Source organism: Natrix helvetica (assembly GCF_964273705.1).
Source record: "Natrix helvetica genome assembly, chromosome: 10".
NCBI classification, from domain to species: Eukaryota; Metazoa; Chordata; class Lepidosauria; order Squamata; family Natricidae; genus Natrix; species Natrix helvetica.
The window spans coordinates 22,698,972-22,724,504 of NC_138561.1; the positions used below are offsets into that span (position 1 = coordinate 22,698,972).

The window sequence follows — 25,533 nt, forward strand, 5'->3', positions numbered from 1 at the left end:
CTTCCACATCAGCGGACATTTTATTTTGTGAAGGGCAAAAACTAGAAATATTAATGATTAAGTTCTTCACAGTAATTTTTACAAAATGTGATTTGGGGGAAAAAATGCTTAAATTCAGATTTTAATACTCATAAGAATGCTATTAACCCAGAGCGTACACATTATCTTAATGAGACCTGGACCATCCCCTCCACCATGTAGGTAGAGCTACCCATTGTGTGTAACAACCATCTCTTCTCATCTTCATCCTAGGGTTAATATTAGCACATCTCGTTTGAGCAAGGCAAACTGGTACTATATGAAATTTACCGGAGAAATATCTCATCTGCACAGTCTATGGAGATTCTTAGTCACCCAGTCATGATTGTCCCAAAGGTGCTTTTTCAAAAAGCAACTGGACTTTCAGTTCAGAACTGAAAAAGCTTCTTGGATGAGAAGTGAAATGTCTTCAAAGAAAAATCAAAGTCCAGTTGCCTTTTGAAAAAGCACCTTTGGGACTCATCTACACAACTTACCCTTTATTATTCTCTTTGTTATTTAAACCAAGGGGGGAAACACATAATGGGAAGCTCCACAGCTACGTGCCAAAAAGTAATTATTTCAACATCTACATTTAGATGAGAAGCACAGCCCATAAGCAGCTATGTGCCATCACTTGCACGTCATGGTACCCCTTATTATGTGCTACAATTTCAGCCTTTAATGATCTATTCCCAAGAAGTAAGAATGCTTTTAGCAAAGCCTTAATGTCCCTTTGCCATGAGAACTGAATTATGCATGCAACTATCCATAACTCAGCACAACTGTACATGCAGCAACCACAATGTGTTCTAACCTTGCTCCTAAGGCATAAGGTTCAAAAGCCATGGCAGTCCCCAAGCCCAGCCTCCCAGAGGCAGCCCTGTTCAACCGGTTTAGCCAGTTAACTCTTTAAGAGAGAATGGATGCAGAATGTTTACATGAGCAGTAAACACTGGGTTGCCTATGGGACTATCTCTATTCCATAGAGAATTATATCCTAAAACACTCTCAATTCCCCAGGGACTGACATTGAATTGTTGTGTCCTTGCATAAAACAGGGCCCCATCGCTGCTCAATCTGACTACACAATGCCTACTATAATTGTAAAAGATTTCTTGACTTTGACAAAGAATTTTACTTTTCATCTACTTTCATCACTAGCAGCATCTCTAACATTTTAAGAATTCCTTTTCAGCATAAAATGGGACTCTTTTTTTATTCAGATATAAGCCATCTACTGTAGTCAAAATAAGTTTTACTTTACTTAAACTGTATTCAAAAATTAGGGTCTCTTGAATTTCATTAAGAAACAAAAACCAGAATAAAACTAGGGCCACAGACACATAAAAACTGTGAGAGAAAGGGGAAAAGGTGCAAAATCCAAGAGGCAGACTCCATTTTTCCTAAGAGTATAATTACTTCTAGGAACATTTCTGATAACATTTCCAAGCACAAACATGAAAATCTCCCTGGCTGATTTTTATTCTCCTCTTTGCCTGCCTGGCTAGGCTATTCTGTCCATATTCCCTTTCTAGAAAAATCCCCAGAGATGCATTTGGCTTTAAAAGACAGTGACTGATCTGCTCCCTCTACGGCCATGTTCCTTGTGACAAGGGAGATCTGTATACAAAATAGGAAAGGAGGGGGAGGGAACTGTATTTCCTTCCTGCAACTATCAAAACAGGGCAATGATTTTGAGAGGAGAAGCAGATCCAAACACACCAGTCCTTGTGCCTCAATGAACAGGCCGATTTTCAATCCACAGGCACACATCCTTCGCAGGACAGCTGCTTTCTCTGGGAAAAGGGCAGAGGGCATTAGAGGGCTCAGTTCCTCAAGGCTTGGGGGGGGGGGTGATTTGCCTTTCTAAACATGTAATCAATCCTGTCCTTAAGAGACTAGGTGGGTGGGAGGCCTTAAATTCTGTTTGAAGACGTACAGCTGCTTTTTATTTCTTCTTTTAGGAGGAAGCCCAAGGAAGAGGCTGAGTAATTTAGAGATTAAACAAGAAAATAAATGCAGTTCAACCCGCCTTGCTGGCAGAGGGCTGCTTCCCTACACAGATAGAGCCAGGCTGGCTGAGATGATAAAATATTAAATGGAGATTAGCAAAACCAAGTCATTTTCTCCGCACCAACCCTGGCAATTGCAATGCTTCCCGCCGCGGTGGCGGACCCTCTTCTTCGGGGCCCGGGAGCCGCGCCTGCCTTTCACCTGCGCCACCCACCTCGGCTCGGGGCGCCAAAGGCCGCCTTCTCTGCAGCCGCCTGGAGGTTGCTCTCCCCCCTCCCTCCCCCGGCTCCATGGCTCCTCCGCGGTCCTGCTGGCCCTCGCCCCCTCCCTCCCCCCATCGCCCCAATTCCCGAGGCAGCCCCTCTTGCCACCCCCGCCGCCCTCCTCGTCGCCAGGTTGGAAAGCCCCGGCAGCTGCCTCGTTACGACGCTCCGGGCAGGGCTGGCGGGGGGCCCTCCGACCCCGGGGAAGGCTGCGCAACCCCGACCGCGGCCCTGCGCTTGCGTCGCCGCCGCCCGACCCTCCCAGCGCGGGGGAAGCTCCGGCGGAGCCGGGCCGCAGAGGTGACCTCGAGCTCGCCCTCGGCATCCCGCAGCGCCCCAGCCCAGAGTCCCTCCCCCCCACTCGGCGGGTCTGGGAGGGAACCGCTGTCACTCGGCTGGGCGCCCCCTCCCCCGCCCCGGAGGCCGCCCCGCCGCCCGCCCCGCCCGCCGCAGGAGCCGCTTAGCCTCCACTCGGGGCCTCCCCCGCCGCCCCCCCAGACCACGTGCTCCGCCCCCCGCCCCCTCCCCGCGCCCGGCCGCCGGTGGGGGAGGGGAGGCCTCGGCGCTGCTCTTACCCGGCGCTGCGGCGGAGACCGCCTCTTCTCCGTGGCGGCGGGAGGCCCGAGGGCGAGCGCGCGAGGCCTGCTCGCAGCTTCTCTGCCTGCGCCCGGCCCGGCCGCCTGCTTGAGGGAGCAGCAGCGGCGGCGGGCGGGCGGGCGGGGCGGGGCGGCAGCGGCGGGCCCTCAGCAGTGCCGGCGTCGCCGCCTCCGGCCCACCCGCTCCATGGTTCGTCCGCCTCCCCGGCGGCTCTCGCTGCCTCCCCGGCCGCCGCTGGTTCGCTGGCTCGTCCGCTCGGAAGCCCCGCCGCCCAGCCCGCTCGGCCGCCCGACAGCGCCGTTTCCTTCCTCACGGCACCGCCGCTCCGTCCGCCGCCAGAGCCGGCCCTCCCCATTGGCCCGATGAGACGGGCCTCCCCATTGGCTGGCGACGGAGCGAGGCGGCGAGGCGGAGCCCGGACGCTGACTGGAGCGCGCGTGACGTGTCCCAGGACCCTCGGGCCTCTTCCCGGCGGGCGCGTGCCCGCGCGCGTACGTGAGTGCGTGCGGAGGAGGGTCTCTCCCGGGCAGCGCAAGCGGGAGGGGGAGCGGAGAGCGAGAAAGAGACACACTGGGATTGGTCGGAATCCGGCGGATTAGCCAGTCTCCTCCGAGGTCACGTGAGGGGCGCCGCGCTGCCCCGTGCAGTTGTTGCCAGGGTAACCGACGGGGGGTTGCTTCGCCCTGCACGGGGATGGCACCGCCCGGCCGAGCTCGGAAGACGCCAGCCGGAAATGCGGCTGCTGGCGGCGGAATGGCGGCCTCCGCGCCGCCCTGTTCCCCTGCTCGCCTGGCAAGTGCCTGGCTGCGCCCGGGGCTTTGGCGACAAGACCTCCCGGGTAGGGAGACGCTTCCCCTGCGCTCCGCCAAAGCAGCGGCTGCACCTTGTCCCGAAACTCCGGCGGATCCGGCACTGGCCGAGCCGAGCCGCCAAGCGGGAGCGCAGGACGTCGAGGGCTCTTCTGGATTGCTGGGAGAGGCCCGGTGCTAGAAAATAAGGGGATGGGCGGACACACACACTCACACACTCTTACCCACCTTTGGCATCCAGTGCAGCCCACAACAACCGTGAGGTGGATTTGGCTGAGAGCTGGCTGGTGCCTAAGGCAGAACTGAAACTCTACCCACCCACCACCCCGTTAACCGGTGCCTTCAACGATAGACCAAACTGGCTCTATTCATACCCCAACATTAAACTGCCAGGAGGCTTTGAAACATTGAATATATATTTCTATGGGTTAGGAATTCCAGGGCTGCCATCTCTTGTTCTGTTCCTGTGAGGAGAGAATAAACTCGGAAGACAAAAAGATTGTCCACGGATGACCCAAAATTTCTTGAGCAATTGTGGAGAACATGGTTATTGCCCCAGAAGTTGAACTCTTTCTATTCCATGCCCAAGACACAATCTAGGAGTTTTTAAAAAGATTATTTGAATTAAAAGAATAAGTCCTATGTGGCCTACAGTATGCAGCGTTGCATTTATTCACACTGCATGACCCATGACCATTATTTCTTTTTATTAACATTCTCCAGCAACTTGAAAAAAATCCTACCAAAATCCCCCACTGATATCATAGCTGGAACATGGCTCTATGTGGGATGGCTGAAGGTTGGACGTGTTCCCAAAGGAAGCTTTATTACCACTCAAAGGACACTGCATGAAAGCACCTATTTTCAAGGTTACATTTCAAGCGTTCAGAGTAGAAGATAATGCATACTATTATATATTAACTCTGAATGGCTGCAATTAAACTTCAGATTCAGAGCCAAAATGGAGACGCCTGTAATTCTAATAATCTATTATAAGTATCCTCTACAATAAGTTAAAAAGCATTATGAGAACCAACCTGATTTTACTTTGCACCAAACATTGCTGAGTACCTTTTTATAATTTTACATGCTTCAACCTTCCAGCACATGAAGCTCCAATCAAGGCAGCCATTTACAGTATTTCATAAGAAGCCAATCAATTCAAGTGACAGATTTTTTTCTCCTAGCCCACTTCTTCCACAATCACTTTCAAAATGTCACTTCTGTCAATAAAGCAATATAGTTGAATTTTATGTATATACATCAAATGTTTCTCAATTAAGGACCAGTTATCCAAATAGGCATGTAGATTATGCAGTAGGCTCTTGGTTTGATCACAAGTTTACTCGCGTGTCCCAGAGGCAACCAGTTAACATCCTGGTTATGTCTATCACAAAGTTGATTACTGAGATATTAACATAGGGAAAAGTTTTGCAAGTTTGTTGTTTGGAAGTTGTTGGAGAATGGAACCATTTATTTAGGGAAGAGCAGTGAAGTTTCTATTCAGTGAAATTGTGAAAGCCTCTCAAGCATTACAAATCTGATCTTCAAACAAAATGTTACACAGCTTTAACATTATTTGTGCCTAAACTAACTTTATTTTCTAACCACACCGCATTAAATCTGTTGCTCAACTATTAAATATCTCCTGCTTATCCAACTGAGCAAATTCTCTTCTGCAACTTGACTCCCGGGCCTTTTTATGAAGGGAAGGAACCCACAGGACTTAAAGGTGTGTGCAGATTCAGAGTCTCTGAATTACCGGTGAGCATCCTTTTAATAAGCCTGGTGTGTCCACATGCAAAGCACCACACCCACTTCTGGAACCAGAATAAATACACTTTTGGCCATGGTGCTGAAATGTCCCACTTCCCTATTTGATTCTGCTGTCTGTGATGCCATCCCCTTTCTTGGCATGTCCTAATTCCTCTTCACCAGCGAGTTGTTTCCAGGCCTTCTATTGTGATGCTTCCAGTTCTGCAACCAGGCATGCCCAAGCCCTACAACCCAACGGGTGCAACGCCCTTCCACCCGCGCTGGGGTCCTCCGGGGCCTTCTTTCCCCACCATCTGCTGGGCCATGGTCGGCGGGGGTGGGGACGCGTGTCTTGTCCTGCCATCACCCAGCAGCTCCAGGCCTGAAAAAGAAAGCGAAGCGTTGCACCCGAGCGCCGCCCCTGCCGCCTGGTCTCAACCCCGGTTGCAGGCCCAGGGGGCGGGGGGGGGGGGAGTGCGGCACCACAAAACCCATGGTGCCCGGCCAGCCCCCTCCCCCCCCCCGCCCGGTGCCGCCACCCTTAAAACGGAGACCGGGCCTCCCCCTCACTCCCCCCGCCAGGTGGCGGCACGGGGTCTCCCTGCAGGGCGGCGGCGGCGGCCATCTTGAGACCGGGCTGCCCGCTTCCTAGATGGCCGCCGCCTTCCCGTCGCGCGGCCTGCCTGCCCAGGGATGACGGGCGCCGCCTCGCTGCTGCTGCTGCTGCTCCGGCGCGGGGGCCGCGGCCTCCTCCGGCCCGGGGCTCCCCTGCCGGGCGGCGCCCGGGGGACTCTGGCGCGCCGCTGGACCCGGCCCCCCGCGGAGCAGAGGCCAGGCGGCGACCTTCAGGTGAGCAGCCAGCAGGGCCCGAGCCCGGCGGAGGGGGGGGGGCGCTGCACGGGGGGCTCCGCGGAGGCTCCGCTCGGCTCCCCTCACCCCGCGTTCTGCCTTCCAGCCCCGGCTGCCCGGCGCGCTCTCCAGGGGCTGCTGGGCCCGGCCTGCCTGGACCCCCGCCCGGCTATGGAGGCTGCTGGGTGAGTAGGAAGCCCCGCTAGCCCTCCCCATTCTACGGGGGTCTGTTGGTGTTTCCAAGGATGGACTGGCGGGGTTTGGCCCGTTTTTTCTTTCCGTTGAATCCTAACCGCTGCAGGCGAGAGGGCGGCCCCAGAAATGCCTTCCACAGTAAACCAAATGGGAGCCTCCCTGCGAAATGGAGGAAGGGGCTGCGGGGCTTTTGCCCAGGGGTGGCAGACCCGCTCAAGAGAGGGAAGTGGGGGGGGGGGGGGTTTGCTGGTCATTTCCATCCCCTCTTAGCCACTGTTTGCTCTGATCCCAGCAAGACTTTCTCTTCCCAGCATGCCAAGAGACGATGTCTGGGCAGTGCCCCCAGATGCCCTTTGGGGCCTCCCCTGCTGATGAGCCTGAAAAAGATGCTCCGGAGGACTCCCCATCTTTGCCCCAGGGTTGCACACCAGAGTGCAAAAGGGATGAGGAATGAGGATATAGAGGGGGAAACAGGCAGGGTTAACTTTCACTTAAATGTTTTCAGATCACTCCTCCTTTACTGGGTGCCATAAAAATGCTATTCTACAGTGAAAACAGTAATTTTAAAAAATCAGCTACAGCAATACAATTCACAAAAGGCCTAAAGGAGGCTGGCCAGGGAGCCCCCTGTTTCATAAAATGGTTTAAAATTTCTCTGGGTTTGAATCTGGTGCAACAAGGTCAGCATGCTGGCCCAGGAAGCTCTTCCCTCCCCCCACTCAGTGTCATGTCCTATCCAAGTGGTCCTTGAAGAGGCAGCTCAAATGGGATGCTTTGAAGCGGTTCTGGGAAAGGAGGAACTCGCTGGCGTTTCTCCTGAAGCCTGCTTGATGGTGGGCCTGCCTTTCTTCCTTTTGGCTGCCTCCGTGTCCCACGAGGCGATGGTTGAAAGGGCCACCTGATAGAGCTGCAGGTTCTGTCTCCGCTCTGGGGTGCTGAAGGTTAAGCCAAACCTGGATCCTTCCTTTGAAACTCTTGAGGACTCTGCTTGTTTGGAATGACAGCTGAGCACTTCTGCACTCCTGGCTCTTCTTTGTGCCAAACAGATCAGAGGTACCTGGCCTTGACTGCAGGCTTCCTTACTGGTGGCACCTGCTGCTACTTTTCTACGTCTGGTTCTCATCGCAATGACCGAAGCGGGGGGAAACCCAAAGGGAAATCCCCAAAGGAAGATGAGGGTAAGTTTGGATCTATATGCAGTTTTGCTATGATGCCCCTAACTGGTTTTTTGGGGTTTGGGTGAAGCATGTGCGCCTGTCTTCTCTCTTCTGTCAGCCTGCTTAGCCTCTCATCCAGCTCCGCTCTCTCTGCATCTTAAATTACTCTGAACAAGCTGGGCCTCATCAACAGTGTTGGCCCAGAAACGTTCCTGTTTTCTTGTTTTGCGTTGCGGAGTTCTCTCAGATGAACAAACCTCTCTGTATTACGAGCATTAATATATTAAAATGACATGTTCTTGGGTTGAATTTTTTTTTTAGGCTCATGGACATTTTATGCCCCAGCTTAATTTTATAAGGAACCTATACTTTTCTCCTCAGCAGCTAGGTGTGTCTTCTTACCTGTGTGTACTTAATGCAGGTGACTCTGCAAGGATTGTATCACAGATGACGGCTAAGCCTTGCTCTGGGCAAAGGGAAAGGACACTGGATATTCTACCACAGCTGGGAATATGGGCATCTCATTGTCTTTAATTTGTTCATACTTCATTTTTAAAATGATATTTCCTTAAAAATCAAAGGGAAAGGATAGCCAGGTAAATGTTTCTGTTGTAAAGACGGTACATTTATCCAGAGTCTTATTAAGATATTTTGTTGTAGAGATTCATATGCATGTACATCTTGACAGGCCAGGCATAGGTGCTCCCGTTTTTTATCTCAAAACACATTATGCCCACAGGAGGGCAAAACAGGCAAAGCCCTGCTACAAGCTTGGTTCCTCGTTATGTCAGCCCTTTGGGGCACATTCTCCCGTGTGACTTGGAGTGTTATGGTCTATTTTGCCGCTTTGTTTGTGGTCCGTCTGAATATCCCACCTTAACTTGGCAAGGAGGTGCTTACGAGAGTCGAGAGCTTCTGAGAAGGGGGGCAGGTTTGCTGCTCATCCTGTGCCCTGTAGGGATCCTGAGACACTGGTTGTCTCGTGGCCCAAAGGAGGCCTCTTCCAGCCCCTGAAAGAGGGCCAGGGAGCAGAGAGTTTAGTCACAGTTCCTTCCATAAAAGTTTGCTTTTTAACCGTTCTTTATCACATGCAAACAATATGATCCACATAAAACCCTCCGTCTTTTTTTGTGAGTTTCTCTAACGCAGGGGTACTCAAACTTTTTGAACAGGGGGCCGATTCACCGTCCCTCACACTGTTGGGGGGCTGGACGGGCGTGGCTGTGTGGTCAGGTGACTGGATGGGCATGGCAGCAATTTAGCAGTCCATTTTGCCTTTGTCCTTGCTGTACTCGCTCAACCCAAGGAATCTATTTACTTAAGAACCCCCCCCCCCAAAGGGAAAAAGAGCACAAACCTTCTTGCCACTTCCCTAACTTCATTACAACAGCAGCTTCAGAGCCAGCCAGCCAGCCTCCAATGGTGAATTAAGGAGGGATAATGGTCCCTCAGACTGTTGGGGGCCAGACTATAGTTTGAAAAAAACATGAACAAATTTCTATGAACACTGCACATCTCTTCACTTGCAGTGCAACAAAATATGAAATAATACACTCTTTAAAATGAAGAACAATTTTAACCAACATAAACATACTACTAATTCAATGGGAAGTGTGGGCCTGCTTATTTGGGATTACAGGGCTAAAGCTGTTTTAAGCCTGGAGGAGAATTCACAAACTGGTTTGCTTTTGCCACACTTGTGCAGGTGTATATACACCCATGAATACCTACCACAATTGTTCAGGAACCAATTTGGTGGAGGTACTTTGATATAGAATCAAAGCAGTGGGTGAATTCTTCTTCAGGCATTATACTGCAGTTGCATTTGAATTAGCCAACTTCAGCTGATTTTGAAAAAGCTAGGAGACCGGAGACATCTCCCTCACTCCCCCACTCACTCTTAAAGTGCTACTTTAAAAGCAGCCCCTTCCTTACTCAGCCAGCCACCCACGGCCCTGGATCACATGACTGTGAAAAACACCTGAAAGGCTGTTTTTAAAGACTTTTAAAGACTTTTAATGGATCACATGGCTATGAAAAACACCTGAAAGGCTGTTTTAATGACTTTTAATGATTCTTAAAGACTTTTAAAGCACGTTTTTACAAGCTGGCAACTGCTTTTCATCCCACCACTCCACAGGCCAGATACTTTGCGTTGGTGGGCCTATCCAGCCTGTGGACCATAGTTTGAGGATGCCTACTCTAACGCAATCCCCAGGAGGCTGTTATTGCTAGTTGGGTTTTACAGACTGAAAAGGGCATGCTTGACAAAGGGTGGACCAGAAGCAGAAGGCGATTCTAGTCTCTCCGATCCATTGAGGGATTTGTACGTCCACTGGGAAACAGGATTCCAATGAAACCACAGGGACAAGGGCTTTTGTAAGAGGTCTTCTCTGGCCACTTGGCTTCTCTGAACTTTCCTAGGGCAGAGCCTGGACCCAGCTTGCCTTTGAGAGAGAGAGAGAGAGAGAGAGAGCACGCAATGGGGCTGGGGCATCAGACAGCACCTGCCTTGACTGCTGGAGGGGAGGTTCCTCTGATCGGGCCAGAGGGTGTTAATGGTGGAGAGCGCTGGGCTCCGAGGCCCTTCCAGGCTGCAAGGGCAGTTGTCCAAAGAGGCCGTGGGCAGTGGACTGCCTTGTTTCCTTAGCCTCCTGTGGGCTCCTTAGAGGCCAGCCCAGCCCTGGATGAAAGGCCTTTGCAAGTCTGCTTGTGGTTTAAAATGGTGCAAAAACTCCCAAGGTCCCACAGAATCTCTGGCCAGACGTCCTTAGGAGCCTCTTGTCTGCTGCTCCCGTCTCCTTTCAGCCGGCACCTGGGCTGGCCTTTGACGGCAGCCTCTGACAGGGGACTTTTGAAGGGAGAGGCTCTCACCTTCCTGTCTCCAGAGGACACCTACTCCTTCTGCCTTTGGAATAGAAGGGACCCTGCTGGGCCGTGTCACTTCTGGAGTCTCTTGCTTGTGTCTTTGCCGGCTCTGCTTTCTGTCCCTTGGGGGAGAGCTGGAGGGAGGGGCTGAATTGGCTCAGACAGCTAAATCCTCCTGATAACGGAGAATTGCCCAGGGTGTTGCAAGCAAAAAGCAGGCACAAGGGGGCTAACTTGAGGACTGCTGCTGTGGCTGCCCTTCCTCCTTGGTGAAGCTCTGCTTTTCAGTCGCCTTCTCCTTTGCCAACGAAACTGGTTGTGGAATGCAGCCTCTGTGTATTGTTGGGAGAGGCCTGCCCCTCTGCCCTATTCCTCTTGTCGGTGCCCAGTTTAAGGGGTTGTCCCTGCAGACAAATGCCTTCGTTTGCTCACAAATGTGTTGTTTGGGAATCTGAGAAACGCCGCAGCTAGATTTCGTGACCAAGGTGCAGCCACGTATTGGGGAGTCTGAATTATGGGCCTGGGGCTTTCCTCTGGGCAGGAAAGTCATTTTGTAATTCTAAGCTCTTTGAGAAAGAGAGTGCTCGGGGGTTTGCTAGATGACCCTGACGCCGTGCGGACGTGGGACCCAAAGAGGGAAGCTGGTTCTCCCACATGGCTGGGAAAAGGGCTGGGCCTGCTGAAGAGGGGGGGCTGCTGCCTGGGGTTGGGAACCTGCAGGTGCTGCTGCTGCTGCTGTGGAGCCCATTTCCCTCCACACTCACGGAGGTTCTGCTCCAAGCCCAGCACATGTGTGAACGGTTTGAGGTCACAGTAGTGCTAAGCCCAGGTCCCAGCAGTGGCTAAGAAGCCAATGCAGCCTGTTTGTTAGAGTTTTCAACGGCCAGAATTCTGCCCTTCTCAGCAGCTTTGCCTGTAGTGCTAAGCCAGGGTTGGAAACTAGAGCACTGCAGCTCCGTCCCCAGGAGAAAATGGCGCCAAAGGTTCCTTTCCTGCGATTCCCGGGAGAGTTTCAGGAGGAGTGGGAGTCATTGCAAAGCTGGCTTACCTGCAGCCTTCCCCTTGGCAATGGGGGCAGCTCGCCCTTCCGTTCCTAGGTGCTGCAGAAGGCAGCCATGCTGCTCTGGCTGTTTCTAAGATAAAAACACATTCCTCTTTTCACTTGGTGGCTTTGTCTACTTTTGTCTGAGAAGTGCTGGCTGGCTGATGCAAAGCCCCCCTGCCTGCTGAGGACCAGGGCCGGCATCCCGACTAGGTAGCTCCCTGAGGTCTCCTGCTCCCCAGCCATTGGCCTGGCCTGAATAGGCCTCTCCTGCCACCCAGCTGGCCAGCCCCGCTCTGGCCTCCCTCCATTCAGGCCGGGCAGTGGCTGAAACACAATCCCCGTCTGCAAACCAGATGCTAGCTTTCTAGCCCAGCTTTGTTTTCTAGGGAAGGCTGAAATGTGGAACAAAAACCAAAGGGGCGGGGGGGGGGGGGGGCGACTGTGGCCCGAGGCATAATCAGCTTGTTGTAACACGTTCATCTTGATGTGCTCTTGTGTTTCCTCTCCCCAGAGGAAAAGAGACGCCGGGAGAGGGACGACCAGATGTACCGCGAGCGGCTGAAGGTCCTCTTCTTCATTGCCATCATCATGAGCCTGCTGAACTCACTGACCACCAGCGCAGGAAGCATCTCCTGGAACGACTTCGTCAATGAGCTGCTGGCCAAGGGGGAGGTGCAGAGCGTGCAGGTGGTGCCGGAGAGCGAAATTGTGGAAATCCACTTGCACCCGGGAGCCGTTGTCCTTGGGTGGCCCGTGAGTGTCCCTTTCGGGCTTTCGTGCATTGTTGTGGGCCCTCGGCTTTTGAATCGGTAGCCAGAATTCTTCAGTCGCAATTACTTCCTCTCCCTCCCCATTTTGTGAAGTTTTCTGAATGATTTCATTAAATGAAATTAAAGTGAGGAATAAAGGAAGTCAATGGCTTATGTGTGTCCCTTGATCATTTGAAGGGCTTCCTAGACAGAACACAGCTGAAGCATTTGGCCAAAGTCTCAGGTTAAAACTTTTGAGCTTTGGACTGATCTGAAACTGATTTCTAGTTCAGGGGTTAACTGGTGGGAAAATGAAAATATAAATATAAATAGTTTTGACCAAGACTTCAAGTAGGCTTGGATGTTGACAGGCTGGGAGGCCAAGTGGGCGAAGGAGCCATTTTTGCCTTGTTGGGGGGATGTTTCCTTCCTCTATGGAATTGCCCCTCCATGAGCACCTGGCAAGGGGTGCCCTCTGTTTCTCCTTCTCAAAGGCTTACCTGGCTGGCACTTCTCCGCCCTTTTGTCTCTTACAGAAGCTGAGCCTGACCTATTTGATGAAGGTGGCAAACATCGACAAGTTCGAGGAGAAATTGCGAGCGGCCGAGGAGGAGCTGAACATCGACCTGAACGACCAGATCCCCGTCTCTTACAGGCGCAGCAGCTTCTTTGGAAAGTACGGAGGGAGGGAGGGCTTGACTTGCCTCCCCCCCCCCCCCCCGGCAGCCCCTATTGTCCACCTTTCTCCCTTCCTCACAGTTGTTGGTCTGCACTTTGATCTTGGGGTGCAAAGTGCCAGGTGTAGTGCTGAGCACTATTGTCCTATCCTGAAGATGAGCTCTAGGATGGACTCTGCCATGGAGTGGCCTGAGTTGTTCGGCCCACAGCTGAATCCCAGAATGGAGGACCCATAGAGGCTGCAGATGCCAGGACCAGGGCCCGGCCTAAGGACTCTGGGCAAAGGAGTTCCTTGGGGAAAGGCCTGCCGCCTGGGAGTGGCCTGGTGGTCCCTTCCTGGCAGCAAACTCTGCCTCTTGGCCGGGGCCCCAGAGGCTCCTGTGGAAGGACACAGACACACAATGCCACTCGGTTGCAGTGGGCTGGCATAGATTCCCCTTTGAGCCTTCCCCCAAACTGAAGCTGCATGGCACCTGTTTCTCCTCCTCTTTTGGAACAGTTAAGTGAGCGGGCAGCCAAAGGATTTACGCTCACCACAACCCCCAGGCTCCCTGCTGTGTTTATTCTGTTATTTGAGAAATCCAGTTTCCTGCTGTGCTTTTGGCTCCCCAAAATCTCTCTCCAGATGCCAAGGCCTGACCCTCTTGTGCTCCTGTCTTGGCAGTGCCCTCTACACCTTGGGAATGACTGTGGTGAGCGTTGGCATTCTATGGTACATTTTCCGGCTGGCTGGCATATCAGGAAGGGAAGGCGCCTTCAGTGCCTTCGTAAGTAGCCTCACCATGGGTGGGGGGGGGGGAGGTTGACATCCTCCAGATGGGGGTGGTCAGAGACTGGGCAGCCTGGAGTCAGGTGCCTGCTGATCTGTGGCATGCAGACCCCCACCCATCGGTTAAGGAAAAACTGCTGGTCTTTGCCTGGCTGGGGGAGCCCTCGGAAGTGAGCCTTTCCCAGCTCTCCGCCCCTCCAAGGATGTGGGGACTGTGGCCCCAACCCAGGCTGCCCAGCATATCCAAGGATGTGGCAGTTGGCCCCTAAAGCCTCCGAGGGGAGGGGAGAACTCTTTCCGAAGTCCCTGCTGACTCACAAGGCTGGCTCCCCTTCCTCGGGGGGGGGGGGGGGGCTTGTCAGAGCCCGTCTGGGAGCAGAGCTCAAAGATTAGCTCAGCAGAGAATAAATTATCCACTGGGCTGCAGTTCAGGTAAATAGCGGTTTTGTCCATCACTCCAGCGCAGAGGAGGCCGGAGTGGGAGGCCGGCTGTTTTCAGGGCTGCCCCCCCCAGTCATCAAACCCTTTGAGAGGAGGCACTTGGGAGTCTGGGGGCTGCACGCTTTGTTTCAAGCATGCTGAAGTTCAAGGAGCCCCCATCAGCCCTTCCACCTGAACGGTAGACAGGCATCTCTGTGCTTGACGGGGAGGCACGTGCTCAGATGAAGGAGGGTTGCTGTAGTGAGAGGGTCCCCCCCCCTCAGCCCCCCCGCTCCCTGCTATCCGCTTGGAGGGCAGCAGCCAGCACAGCCCCACCGTGGGATGGAAAGCAGGAAGTGGCCCCACCTGGGCTTTGTCCGGGGAGGGGGGAGGCAGGGTTTGTGCCTCTTGCTAGGAGTATCTGAACTTCCCTCCCCTCCAAGCGCCACAACCAACGGGGGCCTGGAGCTTGCTTTTCCTCCCCCTCCTTGGCAGAACCAGCTGAAAAGGGCTCGCTTCACAATCGTGGACGGCAAATCTGGGAAAGGGATCAGTTTCAAGGACGTGGCAGGCCTGCACGAGGCCAAGATGGAAGTCAAGGAATTTGTGGATTACCTGAAGGTAAAAGACAGGACTTGCCTTGGGAAGCAGGAAGGCCGAGGGCAGGGAATGGTTGGGGAGACCTCCTCTGCTCCTCCCGAGATGCTTCCAAGCGAGAGAGGCTGCAGCATCCCTTCAGCCTCCTGCTGCCCCTGTGGGAAAGAGAAGAGGGCCTTGTCTCTCCAGCGTTCTCTGCTCCATCCCTTCCTTTGGCTTCCAGAGTCCGGAGCGCTTCCTCCAGCTGGGTGCCAAAGTGCCCAGAGGGGCCCTCTTGCTTGGGCCACCAGGCTGCGGCAAGACCTTGTTGGCAAAAGCGGTGGCTACAGAAGCCCAAGTGCCATTCCTGGCAATAGCTGGCTCGGAATTCGTGGAGGTGATTGGCGGTGAGTCTTCTTTCTCGGCCACGGAGCCTCCCAAGGAAGGGAGAGGCTTTCCAGACGCCTGGAACCAGTTTCCTCATCAAGAGGCTGGTGGCGACGGCCACTCATCTTCTGCTCCGTCCCGCGTGCTTCCTACCCCCTCCGTCCTCCACCGCCTCTGACCCTAGAAAGCTGCTGCCGGAGCCCCGGGTTCCTTGGGAGGATTGGGGGGCTCCCGGGGGGCTTCCAGAGCCCAGAACAAGCACCGGGGCTTTGACTAGCCGAGCTTCCTGGGATGCCCTTTGCCGGCTCCTGGCAGAAAGCGTGTCTGGCTAGAAACTGTCCCAGCAGCCTGTGGGTTTGTTGGGCTGAGAGCTGCGAGGGTCCCAACCAGCAGGAGCAGAAACCTCCCTCCCTTTAGACGGTGCCTCGGTCAGAGCTCCCTCCCGCTTTGCCCTTCTGCAGGCCTTGGCGCTGCCCGGGTGCGGAGCCTCTTCAAGGAAGCCCGGGCTTGTGCCCCGTGCATCGTTTATATAGATGAAATCGACGCGGTTGGGAAAAGGCGCTCAACAAACATGTCCGGCTTCTCCAACACGGAAGAGGAGCAGACCCTGAACCAGCTGCTGGTAGAAATGGACGGTCAGTTTTTCATGGCGAAGGGTTTGGTTTTGAAGTCGGGGGCCTTTTCTTCCCACCGCCCCCCAAAAGGAAATTCGCCTCCTCCCCATGTTGGGCATTTCCCCTCCAGCATGCCTCCTCCCTCCCCACTCCTTTCCCAAGCTGCTGCCTCTTTCCTTAGATCCGGAGCTCTGGGCTTCCCTTCATGGTCAGCTCTGCCGTTGCCTCTCCTTTGATGGGTTTCTCTGTGGGGAACATCAGTGCTGGCTGCATTTGACGCTGCTGGCCAGGGAGACGTCCAGCCCAAGTTCACGTCTCCCCCGGGGGAGCAGAGTGATTCAAGGTGTCCCTTCAGCTCCTCTTCCTCCAGGGCTGCCCCAGTAGAGTCGCCCTGCTCAGGCACCTCTGCTCCTTCCAGCTTTCTTTCTAAAGGGCACATGGAAGTGCTGGGAAGACTGGAGGCTGATAACCAGGGAGGCCTCCTTAGGAGCGGCATTGCATGAATTAAAGGCCCAGAAGTGGCAGAGCCAGCCACTGCCTGCTTGGCCTTCTAGATTGATGGGCTTAGAGGGTTGTAAGCAAAAAGGACTGGTTGAGAAGGAGTCACGCTCAGCTATGGGCACCTGAGTGCTGAGGCAACTCCTTCATTCCCTACTCTGAAACTTCTGTGGGTTCTTCTGCTTTGATATTTGCGCCTCGCTTGGCAACGCTGTCAAGTGCCCTTTGTGAGAGCGCTCAGACAGCCAAGCTTTATTATTTATTGTTACACAGCTCAGGTTCCCACACACACACACACACACACAAATGTTTATGAGGACCTCCTTCCTGAAACCTCCTCCCTCCTCTGGGTCCAGCACCCACCCTGGATTGCCCCTGGATGGCCGCTGTGCCCGTGGCCCAGAGAGGATATCGCTGGCACCTCCGCCCATGGTGTCTGAGCTGCTGCCGTTTCTCTCCTGCAGGGATGGGGACCACAGACCACGTCATCGTGCTGGCATCCACCAACCGAGCTGATATCCTGGACAATGCCCTCATGAGACCCGGGAGGCTCGACCGCCACATCTTTATCGATCTGCCCACTCTGCAGGTACCCCAGTGGAAGTGGAGGAAGGGGCCCCTCTGGATTCCTGAACCAAAAGCCCCCGACTCTGTCCAGCCACTCACCTGCTTGAATAGCCCTGCTTTCCTTGTGGCGCTTATTCCTTCTGAGTCATGGGATCCAGGTGTTTATTTAAAGCCAGGAGCCTAAACGGTTGGTTGCTCCTGTCCTTCTGGCTGAGGAAGATGGGCTCTTTGCTCTTTCCTAGAACCGGCCCTGAAGCCGGAGAAAAGGGGTGCAGGATCCCTCCTGCGCTTCTCTCTCTTGGGCTCCCCTCATTCAAGGAGAGCAGCAGCTCCTTTCCCCTCTCCTGGCCAGGCAGCTGCCCTTTCTGGCGCTTCCCTCTTTTGGCCTAAAATTCCTCAGATGCCTGGTCTGATCTGGCACCAGCTGCCCTGAAGGGAGAAGGAGCAGGAAATCCTGGCAGCTGAGCCCCAGGCTCTAATCAGGACTATTGTAAGCAGCCAAATGAGTCACACTCTGGCACAGGGCCAACCTGATCCCCCCCCCCCCCCCCCGATTTCCTTCCTTTCATTCATGCATTGAGGGAAGGGGAGCGCTTGTGAGTCTGCTATCTTGGTCCTAGTGGTGAAAAGGTTGGAGATGCATCCAATTCACCAAAAGCCTTTGGGGAAAGGGGGGTTGGCCATCTCACAGCAGGCTTTTCCCTCTGCTCTCTCGGGGAAGGAGGGCATCTCTGGCTCAGTGCCCATTGTGCCCGAGACATCCTGCCGTGGCCCAGGCAGACGCAACCTCTCCACTTGAGCCTGAGAGCAGCCCTCCCCAGGCCTGTGCCGGGGCCTTGGGAGAGCGCAGGGTCTGCCCTTCTTTGCCCTCCTGTTCTTGAGAGAACCTGCTGGCTCCACAGCAACCCATCCGCTCTGCTCTTTGTAGGAGAGAAGGGAGATCTTCGAGCAACACCTGAAGGGGCTGAAGCTCTCCCAGCCCAGCAGCTTCTACTCCCAGCGGTTGGCTGAACTCACCCCAGGCTTCAGCGGTATGTGCGGGGGGAAGGGGGGGGTACAAGACCCAGCTTCTCCAAGCCCCGCCTCCAGAGCTACTGGGATCTTTCCTCTTGGAAGAGAGAGCAAGGAGTCTCTCCCAGCCAACCCCCATCCTGGGGTGGCTGCCCCTCTGCCGCTCTCCACTCTGCCTACACGCCCCCAACTCAGAAGAGATGTTCCTCCGCTTCCCCAGCATCTTCTGCAGTCACATCAGAGCCACCCCAAGCCCCGCCAGGCTGGTTCTCCTGGCTCCCCCCCCCCCCTTTCCTGGAGCACCCTGTGGCTGGGCCCAATTAACTCCTTGCTGCCCAGTTGTGGAGCACCTCTGTGTGGGCAGCCAGGCCTGGGGCCTGCGGTTGGAATCCTGCTTAGGCAGCACAATCAGCAGGCCCGGCTGTCTGCTCCCTGCTTGAAAGGCCTGCTTCTCATTTGCAGAAACCGCCTTCCAACCCACTTCCAGGTTCCCACTGCAGAGGGCTTGCCTTTCTTTTCCTTTGGCGGAACCTCTTATTTTCCAGGTTTTTTAGCATTTGAATAAAATGCCATGGTTGATTTTTTTAAAAAGGCATTTAGAGAAAAATACCAGGGTGCTGGTAATGAATGAGGTTTAAGTAGAGAAAGAAGAGAAGACAAATGCCTTCCAAGGCAGAGGGGGGTGCAGGGGGGGCTAGCTATAAAGAGCCTGTGAAATCCCTCAGCTGCAGAGACCCTTCCCCAGATCCAAATCCCACTTGCCTTTGAACTGGGCACCGTGCTCAGCCTTCAGGGGAAACCAAACACATTCCCAAAGACACATTCTGGGAAGTGCAAGGCTTTGCCAAACTTGTTGTCATCCTCTCATCGCAAGATATTAGTTAGGAATTAGTAAGGGCGCTGGGCCCACCCACCATCAACAGGGCAACCTCCAAAAACTGAAGGGGGCCGAATTTCATGGGGGCTGGGGGGGGGGGGGACTCTGGCAGAAAAAGGATGGTGAGGGGGTTGGATCCAGGGGGGGCTCCAGAGGGAAAGAGGGCAGAAATTGCATCCTGGGGGGAGGGGGGAGAGCAGTTGACACAGCAGTTGCGGCTGCCCCTCCCTAAGCCTCATCCCAGTCACATGGTCAATCTTACACAGCCACCCCTGGGCTTCTCAGTTCCCACATCTACACAACACACGTCTAAATGCGTTACTTCATTACACAAAATGCTGGTGCCGCCTATGGCCATTGACAGCAAAGGGGCTGGAAAGAAATCCAGAAGCCATTTCCTCCGGTATTTCTCTACCTTAAATCCTGCCAGATGTTAGAAGCGCTTTGTTACCTTGAAAACGAACCGGTTCTGTCGGCTGCATTTCCCTGGCCTTGTTCAGCTACCTTGGGGGAATGTAACCGAGAGGCTCCACTGCCTTTCCTTGAAGAAAAAACGCTGCTCTTTACAAAGCTGAGCAACCCGAGGCCAAGTGTGAGGCACTTGTGTAAATCCCAGGGTCTTTAGGGAACTCTGAGCATTTGCCTTGCGGTGCACCAGAGGCCAGGTGGAGGTTTTGGAACTCTGGAGAGACGAGAAGAAACTCTGAGCGGAGCAATGAATCGATTCACATGTGAGATCAGATCCCGCAAGAGGAGGCTACACAGCCACTGTTTCTGCGGGCAAGGAAAGGCAGCTAAAGGAATGAAGGATGCTGAGACTTAGTGGCTTGGGTGACCAGGCAACTCAAGGGGCGGACTGGCTGCCTGGAACTGCCTTCCAGGCTGGGTTGGCAAGTGAGGAGCAGAGGTGACGACGCTTTGCTTTCTGTCCCCTGCTGGCCCTTGGCGCCTCTTCTCACCCTGGCTCTGCTGGGCAATGGGGGGGGCTGGCCCCACTGAGGGATCCCGCCTTGGTTCCTTAAGAACCCCCTGCTCTCTTCCCTCCCTTCGATGCTCCAGAAGCCGAACGAGAGTCGCCTTTTCTCCACAGGAGCTGATATTGCCAACATCTGTAACGAGGCGGCTCTCCACGCTGCCAGAGAGGGATACAAATCCATCGACACAATCAGTTTTGAGAGTGCTGTAGAGAGAGTCATTGCAGGTGAGCTTTCCGTTTCCTTTCCTGGAGTGGCCGTGTTCTTCAGCCTAGATTTGGGAGGAGAGCTCTGCTAGGAGAGACATCCAAGTGGTCACTGACCAAGCAAAGCGCGTTGGGTCTCTGCTCCGGCTCATTTAGGATCTGGTGGTGTGGACCGCCAGGCTCCCCCGAGTGATAATCATCTCTGATCATGCTGTGTTTGGTGAACATCATGTCCTCTGGCTTTGATGGGAGCTCTCTGAACACAAGTGGGCGGATAGGAGCTCCCAGGCTGCTGGCCAAGGTTGGGGGTTGCTTGTTGGCATTTTTGTTCCAGTAAGGCTCTCCTGATGGAAGCAGGCCCTGGTTTAGCCCCTTCTGAGTTGGGGAGCCTTCACGGTGGCTGGTCCAGGTGAATCAGGCGTGCTGGAATTTGCAAGAGACGAGGGGAAGAGCAGGGCTACTGGAGGTCTTCTGGTGGGGAGCCTCACCTGAGCAGCCCTTTGGGGACAGAAATCGTAGGGATCTAACCGGAGACCTTGTTTTTATGCTTGGATGTTTGTGGCTGCCAGGATACCTTTCGGGGAGGCAAAGCTTAATAGCAGTTAAAACTAGAAACGGCTCTGTAAGTCTCAGGTGTGAGATTGTGGACTTGTGCGGTTGCCTACCAACCCATTTGTAAGCCTTTCTTCAAGCAAGCGTCGTTCTCTGCTTCCTTGGCCTTCTCGTGGCGCAAAACATACAAGAGGCTTTTGAGCGCTTGGCCTGGTAATGCTGGAAACACAACCTGGGAAACGGAGAGCTTGTCCCTCCCCCCCCCCCCTTCACAGGAGCTGCCAAGAGAAACAAGATCCTTTCGCCGGAGGAGCGGAGAGTGGTGGCATTCCACGAATCGGGCCACGCCTTGGTGGGCTGGCTGCTGGAGCACACCGAAGCAGTGCTGAAGGTAAGATGGCTCTCTGCTGTGAAGCTAGACTGCAAAGCAAGGCAGGTCAGCTGGCGATTCCTCCTCCTCCTCCTCCTCCCCCCCCTTTCTTGTTCCAGGTGTCCATAGCTCCCCGCACAAACGCTGCCCTGGGCTTTGCCCAGATCCTGCCCAAGGACCAGTACCTCCTGACCAAGGACCAGCTCTTCGAGCGGATATGCATGGCGCTGGGGGGCAGAGTCGCAGAAGCCATCACCTTTAACAAAGTGACTACAGGTGAAGAGGGCCGGCCTTGCGCAGAAAAGGGCCCGGAAGCTCCTTGGCCTCCCGGGGACAGTGGGTGCTTCCCTTCGGATGAAATTTTAAGAGCCCCCTTGGCCGCCTTTGAAGATTTTCTCAGCATTACCTTTGTCTTTGTCCTGCCTTGGTCCAGGGGCCCAAGATGACCTCCGGAAGGTCACCAGGATAGCCTACTCCATGGTGAAACAATACGGCATGATGCCCAACATCGGCCATCTGTCCTTCCCAGAGACAGAGAGCGGTCGGGGGGTTGGAAGGCGCCCCTTCAGCCAAGGGCTCCAGCAGATGATGGACCACGTAAGCTCTCCCAGGGAGCTCGAGACTGGCTGGTCTCGAGTGACAGGGCTCTTGAAGCGGGACCCCTCCCCATTCGCAGCTTCCCAGGCAGGAAGGTTATCCAGCTGGCCCAATCCTCCTTCCTGTTGGGCAGTCAGGGCCAGGAGGCTGGATCCCCAGCCGCCTCTTCTCCTCCTGGCTAGGAGCTTTCACTGAAAGGTTGTGGCTGCCATTCCTTCCACGGCTGCCTTTTTCCTAGGAAGCGAAGTTGCTGATAGCCCAAGCGTATAGACGCACAGAGAAACTGCTGACGGACAACCGGGACAAACTGAAGATGGTAAGACCCAAATACAGTTCTGGAGAGCTGAGGAGGCTGGGGAGGGTGAAAGGCTGGGGGAGGATCGGCAGTCAGTCCCTAACAAATTGCCCCCTTCTGGCTTCTCCTGTGAGGTTCAAGTGAATCTCAGAGCAAGTGTGGTATTAAAGAGAAACATATCATAAAACTCCTGCTTGGAAGCTGGCAAGGAGCTCTGGCCTCTGCTAGGGTGGCCTCCCGCAGCACCCCAAAGGCTCCCCCTTTCAGGAGGTGCAGGTGGAGCCAAGAAGCAAAGGGGCTTGGAAGACACCAAGAGAAGCTTTCTGCCCCCCCCCCCTCCAAGTGGACCGGATCCCCTCTTGAGGAGCAGGAGGCTTTTAAATCTAGTTGTACAAGGCTGCACAGGCCCAGGATGCCCATTCTCACCCCTTCGCCTTTCCTGGGCTGGCAGGGTCTGTGGTAGGGAAAGAGAGGGTGCATTCTGCCCCATCTCATCTCTGACCTGGGCGGTGCCAGGAACCTAAGAGATGGCCAAGGATGTGCAAAACATTTCATGCGGGTGTGACATGTCTCCGGAGCATCTTGTTTTCCTTCCAGAACAGGCAGGTCTGTGATTTGATTCTGGAATATCTAGATGTAGATGATGCAGAAGGAAAGGCAACTGGTGATATTCTAGATACACTGCATTCTCAAAAGGAAATGTGGCAGGTTTGCCACGTTTCAGTTTTCCCACCGGCAGAGTAATTCCTGCTCTGGGCAGCTATTTCTGGCTCCTTAGCTGGACTGCAGAGGTCAGGGGAGAAGGGTTTTCTGCAGCCAGATTTCCTTGATGAAAAACATTTTGTAGTTGATCACAAAACTACCCCAACTTTGGAAGTGGTGAAGGGGCCAAAACCTTTCCCCAGAACCCTGCCTTTCCAGAGGGCTTGCTGGGCCCAGTTCTGTCCCGTTTATCAGGACCCCTTCAGCTCCTATTGCAGGGCATTTTTGACTCCTGTGGCAAATGGAAGCTTCTGCTGAGGCATATTGATTGAAGCCTGCCCATTCCTCCTCTCTAGCTGGCAGACGCCCTCTTGGAGAAAGAAGTGATCAACTACGAGGACATCGAAGCCCTTCTTGGCCCTCCCCCACACGGGCCCAAGAAGACGATCTCTCCCCAGAGCTGGATTGAAGCCGAGAGAGACAAGCAGGACAGAGGAGAGGAAGAGCCCTCTCCCCGGCTGCCCCCCTACAAGGAGGAGCAGGAGCCTCACCTGAGCTCCGTTTGAAGCCCGATCATGAAGCGATTGGCCGGTTGGATTCAGGGTTTTCTTCCAAAGGTAGAAATGCTAAGGGTGCTTATTTTGGCATCCTGAGTCCAGCCCAGTTTAGATGTGGGCAGTAGGCAGGCCAAGCGGTGAACAGTGCGGGAAGCGCCATCTTTGAGACCCCTTTGGTTTTGGTTCAGAGCTGGACCTTCATGGAACAAAGCCAGCTCTCTTCCTGGGGTCTCCTGCTTAGCTGTCCTCACTAGAACCCTTTGGTGGCCATCTCTGTGCAGAGAGGCAGGTGAGAGAGTTTCAAAGTAGGCCCTTGCTTTGAGAAAAGCAATTATTTTAGTCCTGATATGGCAGTGCCCCCTTCTGGCAGGCTCTGTGTCACCTGTGATCAGCGTCTGCCACCTAGTGGTCTGCTGAGGAACCAGCACCGCAATTTGTTCTGGTGAGGAACTCGGGTTAAGCCACCCAGTTCCTCCCTGGTGGTGTTGGGTATATTCAAGGGGAACCTGACCATGTGCAACACAATTGAATGGTTCTTGATGAGGGAGCAAAGGCAGCTGAGAATTGGGACTCAGCAGCATCTAAAGGGAAGCCACAAGCTCCCTATGCTTGTCTGCAGCCTGGCAACATCTTTGTGAAAACCCATTTTTCAAATTTAGGAACCGCGGCATAAATGAAGTGGGATTTTAGGGTATATACACGTATTTGCCTTTTTTTCACACTGGAGGACCTTGTGTTTGGTTTTCAACGGCTGCTGTATTTCAATAAAGATTCAGAAGTGCTGCAAATCCAAGTATTGTTGAACTTTAAGTGGGGGACGAGGATTAACTAGGAAAACTGAATTTCCTATTCTCTGTTCTGAACAATGTCGTCCTTGGGTTTCGGATGAGAGGTACGATTATGATTTCTTTGCTTTTTCTAGAATTTTCCTCCTCTACATCAAAAATGGGATTATTACATTTTTGAGATCATGATTTAGTGCTATATGATCCCTATCTTTTTAAACAATTGTATGTTGTCCAATATTTACACACAATTTAAAAGAGACAGTCAAAAAGCTAAGAAGGAAACAAAAAGACAGAAACACATCGTCTCCAGCAGCCTCCACTCTGATAAGCAGGGATTAACATCAAACAAACATTCAAGCAGAAAACAATACCCTAATGAAGAAATTGATGAAAAGGAAATCACAACCCCACCCATGCAATGCAAACGACTGTATATAAACAGTGCAAATCCTATACCGACTGGCACCGATAATGTTACCTAGTTGAGTAACTAAATGTCTGCAAGCAAACAACCAAGCTCAGAGAGCACCAAGGACTCGACATTGTCCAAATATTTATTTATTAATTTAAAAAAATATTATTTTCAAAACAAACGCATAAAATCTTCCTTCTTTACATACCATAGAAAGTGTATCAGTTGGTTACAAAAGGCTTCCGTGCATCTCTTCCACAGTCATCAAGCATAATTCATATTAACTCAAGTATTTTAACTCAGATATTTATACATGTTACCATCATCATACCTCCATTTTCATTTGACTACAATTGTTTAAATGTCCATCATAAAATATACCAAGATTTAATACATAACCACATACTGGCATTTCATTTACTATTTCTAAAATCCTCCAATAACACTGAATCCTTATGTCCTATTCTAGCTAAACATCCATAATATTTAATAACAAAATTTTCTAATCCTCCTTTCCAAATCACTGTTTACAATTTGCATCCAGTTTCCTTATGTTGTATCCATATGTATGTATGTATGTATGTATGTATGTATGTATGTTATCATTATCCCTCCTTTATTTGACTATATCCTGTATCATAACATTTCCCCCCCCCTAATAATCAAGACTTAACTGAATCTAACTTAGTTCTTTTTATTAACCTTTATATATAATCCAAAAGGATTTCTAATCTTCCTTTCATGCGTACCATTCAATATTTATATCCAATTATTATTTATCATAACACTACACATTGTATACATTATCATCATTACATCAAAGGAAATGGCTTTGGGTCAAAGGAAAACCGTCTTTTCCTAAATTTCTAAAGGGGACTACCATGTTAATATGTTGAAGTGCTAATTTATGCCTAAAATTCTAGGCAGCAATGTTGGCTGAAATATGTTGGAGTTAATTTTGCATTTTCCGCCTAATGCTAGCCAAGGCAATTCTCCCTAAATAGAAAATACCTTTTTGCAAGTGATCTTGCAGGGTTTTCTAAAACGTTCTTGATATGGCTGTCTTGCCTTCTTTGCACGTGAAGGCTTGATGGAGGGGCAGACCTGGGCCAGGATGGCATGACTTCTGGGTAGCCAGTCTCTTAGGCCCTCTGGTGCTCCTGTTGTTGCTGGAGGTAAATTTGAAAGCCTCAGAATGATGTAGAAATGGACAGAAATGTGTGAGCCCAGGGTCAAAAGGTTTAATTCCTAACAGGTATCTGATGCCTGGCAGCCAGTATCACCATGGGTGGGGGTTTTGCTTACACTGAAGCCGGCTTTCCTTTTTGAACATCTCTCCAGTCTAAGAAAATAACATTTCTT

At 52.9% G+C, this 25,533-nt stretch overlaps 2 protein-coding genes across 7 annotated transcripts in view; one reads left to right on the top strand and one right to left on the bottom strand.

Moving 5' to 3' along the window:
• Positions 1-3,231, bottom strand: part of ANKRD11 (ankyrin repeat domain containing 11) — a 116,341-nt gene extending 113,110 nt beyond the window's left edge. For all 6 annotated transcript variants that reach the window (XR_014176224.1, XM_081963081.1, XM_081963079.1 and 3 more), the window contains exon 1: positions 2,873-3,231. The gene's annotated coding sequence lies outside the window, so the exon portion shown is untranslated. The remainder of the gene's footprint in view (positions 1-2,872) is intronic.
• A 2,848-nt stretch (positions 3,232-6,079) lies between these two features.
• SPG7 (SPG7 matrix AAA peptidase subunit, paraplegin) lies at positions 6,080-23,759 on the top strand. The gene is made up of 17 exons (XM_081963085.1): positions 6,080-6,307; positions 6,414-6,492; positions 7,549-7,680; positions 12,084-12,325; positions 12,858-12,997; positions 13,664-13,766; positions 14,684-14,809; positions 15,009-15,171; positions 15,613-15,786; positions 16,728-16,852; positions 17,759-17,861; positions 19,809-19,919; positions 20,726-20,841; positions 20,940-21,096; positions 21,254-21,417; positions 21,656-21,733; positions 22,771-23,759. The coding sequence occupies exons 1-17, from the start codon at positions 6,152-6,154 to the stop codon at positions 22,978-22,980; spliced, it is 2,379 nt and encodes a 792-aa protein (XP_081819211.1). The 5' UTR covers positions 6,080-6,151; the 3' UTR covers positions 22,981-23,759.
• Positions 23,760-25,533: the final 1,774 nt, after the last annotated feature.

Bases quoted from the DNA above. Each gene is read 5' to 3' on its own strand.
- SPG7 (XM_081963085.1), top strand. From the start codon at position 6,152: ATGACGGGCGCCGCCTCGCTGCTGCTGCTGCTGCTCCGGCGCGGGGGC. The intron at 17,862-19,808 runs GTATGTGCGGGG...TTTTCTCCACAG, and splicing joins ACTCACCCCAGGCTTCAGCG to GAGCTGATATTGCCAACATC. The intron at 20,842-20,939 runs GTAAGATGGCTC...TTCTTGTTCCAG, and splicing joins ACACCGAAGCAGTGCTGAAG to GTGTCCATAGCTCCCCGCAC.